Source organism: Phacochoerus africanus, chromosome X (genome assembly GCF_016906955.1).
Source record: "Phacochoerus africanus isolate WHEZ1 chromosome X, ROS_Pafr_v1, whole genome shotgun sequence".
In the NCBI taxonomy this organism is placed as follows: Eukaryota; Metazoa; Chordata; class Mammalia; order Artiodactyla; family Suidae; genus Phacochoerus; species Phacochoerus africanus.
Genome location: NC_062560.1, coordinates 105756097 through 105762096, shown reverse-complemented (window position 1 = coordinate 105762096; position 6000 = coordinate 105756097). Strand labels below are relative to the sequence as shown.

Below are 6000 nucleotides of genomic sequence, written 5' to 3'. Positions count from 1 at the left end.
AAAAACTGAGGGGTGGGGAGAATATGGGATAATAATGTATTTTCACTGGTTGCCATCACTCTTAGTTAAGTTACTGCATGTAAACCACTTTAAGCAGTGCCCAGCTATTAGTGATTGTTTATTATGTTCAGTTTTGCATCACCAGTAACAGAAGACCAGGCTTATAATATGATCCACAAATTAGCCTAAATGACCAGTATGCTAGTGTTACATTGGTATGAATCATTTTTAAGAGTACAATGCAAATCTTACCACATTGAGGATTAAGAGTTTTCATTAAGAATTCAATTAGAATATTCTTTCTCAAATGTTGGCTTTCACTCACCTCCAAGCATCAGCCCCTTATCTAAGGGATGTTTTTCCACACACACAAACACACACACAAACACTCTCTCTCTCCCTTCTCTCCAGCTCAGCGCACCCTGCTAGTTTCCTTCCTAGCACGTATTACAGGTTTAATTATTTCATTTGAGTCTTTCCTTATTTGCTTGCCCCACTAGCTCTATGAAGGAGGGATGTTTTCTATCTTGTTAGATCTCTAACACATGCCTAATACATAATGGGCAATCAAATGTACACTGGATGAATAATGCAGATATCTTACAAAGCATATGTCATACCAGATAAAAATTAAAGTAATAATGGTCACAGGTTTCTAAAGTAATATCCAATTAGGGATTTAGTCTCATTTAAAAATACACAAGATTTATTAAAAATATAAAATGGCAATGTTTTCTATAAATTATTCCCATCTAAACATGTAAAAATATGTGATAATAAGTACACTTTTTCTAAACCATTTATAGCCACCCTCCTCCTTCAATTACAAAAGATAAAACATACAACATACTGTAGGTTTATTTTTATTCAAAAAGTTACTGTCTCAAGACATAAATACAAATCAGAAAACAGTACAATTAGGACAATAGAATGTGGAGGACAACAGGTTAGAGTAATATATAAAACATTTTTAGCTGGTTGAAAACAAAGCTGTAAGAACTGCTTTCACAAAGAAGTACTCCTTTCGAGAGTGAGAAAAAAAAATCAACTTAGGTTTAAAAATCATATATACAGTCCTCTCAGCAGTTCTAGTAAATGCAGTGGTGTGAAAAACAACATAGGCAATACTTTTGCACATAACAATTTTTGTTGATGGAAAAATCTGTTAGACAAGTTTGATTTTGTTATTAACCATGATTTAATAAAATAATTGTATTTTATCATGACCTTTTAGCTAACCTATGGTTTTTGGCTACCACAGCCCAATGCTTGTTGATTTCTGATTCTAAGAACTGAAAGCCTTTTGGTATTCACCCATCTGAAGATATTCCTGTATTGCAAGCATATTAAGGCATGGAATGATTAAAATAATATACCTCAAGAACTGAGAGACGACTGACAAAAGATAGATACACATGTAATATAAGTTAATATTTTGTTTTAAAAGATGTCTAGCTGCCTAAGCCTCGCAAAATGAGTTGATGTCAAAATGGCAAGTAGCCACTTTCTGTTTTAAACTAATTTATTTGTGAAAGGACATAAAATGAAGTTTAAAGCTTAGCTTTCAAAGAATATTATGGGTTATGAATTCTATTATCCCATCTAATTTACATACAGAGGAAATGTACTGTAACCTGTTAGAAGTATCTTTAACCTGAAGACTGCTTGCAAAGACAGATAGATAAAACAATATAAAATACAAATTTAAAAATCATTTTAAAGCATGAACATTCATGCTTTTCTATTTTTAAACATTGTTAAACTTTCAATATATTTCTGAAACCTCATAATTTTAAGTTGGAATTTAAAAGTAAGAAAAAACTAAACAAACTGCGCAATTATAAAATCAGCACCAATTTATATATATATATAGTTTTATTTAAAATTTAGATCCCTATTCCCACACTCTAATAAGCTGTATAATTTTTGTTTAGAATTTTTCTGCAAACATACTACAATAAGCTTCTTTTATTTGGAGACAAAATACAGTGGCACTACTGGAAGGAATATCACAACATTACATTTTTTATCTTAAAGGACAAGCAAACTTTCAGGGTTGATAATGGGATAAGCATGTTGGACACTGGTTACCTTCTGGCAGTTCACTGCATCTGGGTATTTCTGAAAAGTATAGAGAAGCTCTTGGATTTTAAAAATATCTTAAAATACATTTTAGATGAAAAAATTGTAAAAGTTCTGCTTATAAGTTTACTTTTCTCCACAATTACAATATTTAAAAGAAACCTTTGTTGATTGCTATTTTAAGCATTTAAATTTAGAATGCTAAAAACAATTCTATCTTATAATTTCAGGGTATGGGGATAAATTCATCCTTTACTTTGATTCTTGGATGTAAACAGAAATCCAGCAGAGGTCAGCATTACTTAGTACACCCAGTAAATAAATGTGAAAGGATTCATGTCTGTACCAAATGCCTCTTCAGATTGTTATATTTTCTTTTTTTAAAAAAAGCATGAAATAATTGATTCAAAAGCCAACTAACAGCGCATAAATAAAATATTTACTTTCTAAGAAAAACTGTAGCTTATCATCAAATTGTTTACTTGTCCTTTACTTTTTTCAGGCAAACAAAACTGCCCCTCAATGCACTTGATCTTGGTAAGCATAAGCACATCATATTCTCCTTAGAGAAAAATCTGTACAGAATTTCACTGTATCTACCACACTTTATTTTAAAATTTCCTCTTCCACTTAGAAAATGACTTCACCACAGATTTAATTGTGTACTGGTATTAAAACATTGACACCCCAAGAACCTAATGAGAGAAAGGGAAAAAAAAATCTCGTTAAAATTGTCATTCTTTTCTTCATAATATATTACATTAATACCTTGTAATACTAAGTTTAAAAACATGCTAAAAAACACTAAAAAACTCCCCTCTCTTCAGATATATAATTCTAAAATTATAATGAACATTACCATATAACATCAGACCTTAACTCACAAACATAAATAAAAGCAGAGATTATATCTCATTTTTGTGTTCATACAAACCTCTAATGCCTAGAAAATGCCCTGAACATTAGACATCCAACATTTGTTAAATGAACAAATGAATGTGCTTCTTGAACATATATACTTCTGTCACAGATTCATTAATAATTTCTGGCAAGGAGCTCCTGCTGTGGCACAGTGGGTTAAAAATTCAGCTGTAGCGGCTTAGGTCACTGCAGAGGCATGGGTTCGATCCCTGGCCCTGTGAAGTGGGTTAAAGGATCCAACAATGCTGCACCACCCTGTGGCCCAGATTCAATCCCTGGCCTGGGAACTCCCATATGCTGCAGGTGTGGCTATAAAATTAAAAAAAAAAAAAAAGAATGTCTGACAAACTTAGTCACCGGCACTATGAAGTGGCTAGTTTTTAAAAAGGCATTTGAACATGTAGATCAAAAATATCCAACAACAATGTAAATATCTTTTAGTTGTATATACTAAAAATTAGGCTCTTTGATTAAAATTCCAGCACTTACTATGACAAGTAGTATTTTAAAATACTGTAATGAGCTAGTAAAAAAAAGAAAAAAAAGAAAAAAAAAGGAAAACTGGTATTAAAGCCAGAGGTAATGAGCAAAGATTGAGATTACAAAGCGCTCTTACTTGTAAATTAAATCTCACTTTAACAAAAGTCGTAGAGCTCAAGAATTGTTTTGATGTCAAGGAACTGCCTATTTTCTGGTATCTGACAGAAAATATCTGACTGCAGGCTCCTTGCAATAAATTATCAAGTAAGGTAACAAGAGGAAGAGGATTAATGTATCCCATTTCTTACCTGTCATCCACCAAGACCACCACCACCACTACTCACCCCTTGTCCCCCCACCCTTCCAATAAGGTTCAGGGTTCTCCCTTTTTGGTTAAAGTCAGAGTTTAGGTGGTTAGAATGTTTCCACCAAAGAAGCCTAGGTAATAGGTGATATTTAAAGATCCCTTCTAGTCATAACACTCTGAGTAAAGGACGATCTAATGGTGAATGAAAGGATAAAATCTTAATTAGCAATTTTAGTGTAAAGTGTGGCATGAAGATGAACTCAAGATTTTTTAAGCATATACTCTAAAAGTACTAATAGTAAGCTTTGGTATGCTGAGGTAATATTGGCCTACTAGTAGCACAAAACAACCACTGGTACAATGGGATAAACCAATGCTGATATTGTTTCCAAATAAGAAACTAACTAAATCATAAATCTAGAATCTTGTGTAGATGAAACCCAAAACTGATCTGTTCAGAGTTTTCGTATTACCACTTCTGGTATCATGTTATGAAAAATATATTTAGGACTTAGTTAGTAATAACCTAAAGTATTTATACTAGGATACTTTGGGTTACTTCACTTAAAATTAGAGAATCTTAGAACTGGGTATAAAAGGATTTAAAGTCCCAATTTAAGTACTGTATGGATGACTCATCACAGGCATGACTAAAAACAAGATATAAGCTATTACATAAAGGCAAATGTAGATTTTTATACTGAAAAATTTGTTATTCTATTTCTTATCATTGAGATGAGGTAAAGTTTAATATATATCTTAAAAGAAATTAGTATTAACTTTTAACTTTATATATATGGTCCAAGATTTCTAAAGATACCTGAACTTTTAAAGATATTGAGCACTCAATTATGTGACTGCTGCCATCATGTGGTAATACTATAAAACTACAGGTATAGATGCATGTGTTCATTTTCCTAATTTTAGTAGAAGCAGCAAAACCACTATCCTCTTAGTTATTAACACAAGAAAATGCCAAAACTGTCTATAAAAAACAAATAATTATTAGGTCCCTATCTTTGGCTTCACTCAGGTTATAGCTTTTGCTAAATGTTAAATGTCAAAAATATACACACTTTTACATTGCTATTCCACTATTTTAGTAACGTGAAGAGCACTTTTTTGCAAATCTAGTGACTAAGGAATGCCTAAAGCTTTCCTGATTTTAGAGGAAACACATGAAGAAATAAGGAGATCTCTAACTGCCCATATCAATTTTGACTACAGTTAATCATTTCAATTTCTAAATTACTTTTCTTATTATTTCTTCCAAATAAGTTCTGTTTCTAGTTCTGGGAAGTACACAGTAGAGGCAGTATGAGATTTTTTAATCAGATCAAATTACTACACTGACATTAAAGTTGTATAACTCTGAATAAGTCACTGTATTTGCTTGGGTGTAAAAGTGGGATCCCACCACCTTTCTTACAAGGTTGCTAACTTCTCAAACTGAATCATGCCTAGTATAGTGTCAGTCACATAAGCTTTCAAATACTAGCTTCCACCCTCTTTCACCTCTAAGTGATAGTCCAGGTGGACTAGAATACAAGCCCTTTGAGAGTAGGGGAAGGATCTTATTCATTTTTGCACAAACTTCCAAGCCAACAAACTGCTGAATTAATGCATTTCATCACATCTGCTTGAAAAGATTCCCTTTATGTCTCATCACAATCACTTCCTTCATGTTTTATTTTACTAACTGGAAGATACATATTCCTAGATTATCAGGGAAACCACATACTTCAATATGTACTTAAACTACAGACTTACGGGCAGGCTTAGGTCACACATGCTACTCAAATTATGGTCCTATTAGAGATGCAGAATGTCAGGCCACACTTCAGACCTACTGAAGCACAATCTACATCTTAATAAGATCTCCAGATGATTCATACGCCCATTATAGATTGATAAACAGTGGTTTAAAGAATCCCAAGGTGGCTTATCCAAAGATTTCTACACCCGTTCTCTAGGAAACAGTGTCTTTGGTTCAAATAACTGGCCTTATTAATGTGTTTACGTGAGCTGGTTTGTCAAAATTCTTCCAAAAGCTATCTGAAAGCAGATCATGAGATGAGAGAGGGCAAGGAGAGAGTGCCAGAAATAGGGGCACAGAAGGCAGGCCTCATACAATAATAATTTAAGGTAGTAGCTATTAAGAAGGAATATAATTGGGTAGACACTGAAAAGTGAGATAGAAGTGCAATTAA

General features: G+C 32.9%; 1 protein-coding gene across 8 annotated transcripts in view; it reads right to left on the bottom strand.

Annotated features, from left to right (window-relative positions):
* Positions 1–847: 847 nt before the first annotated feature.
* Positions 848–6000, bottom strand: part of STAG2 (stromal antigen 2) — a 138897-nt gene continuing 133744 nt past the window's right edge. For all 8 annotated transcript variants that reach the window (XM_047765856.1, XM_047765852.1, XM_047765857.1 and 5 more), the window contains one exon: positions 848–2777. In XM_047765856.1, coding sequence (XP_047621812.1) covers positions 2754–2777 — 24 coding nt within the window. In that variant the 3' untranslated portion in view covers positions 848–2753. The remainder of the gene's footprint in view (positions 2778–6000) is intronic.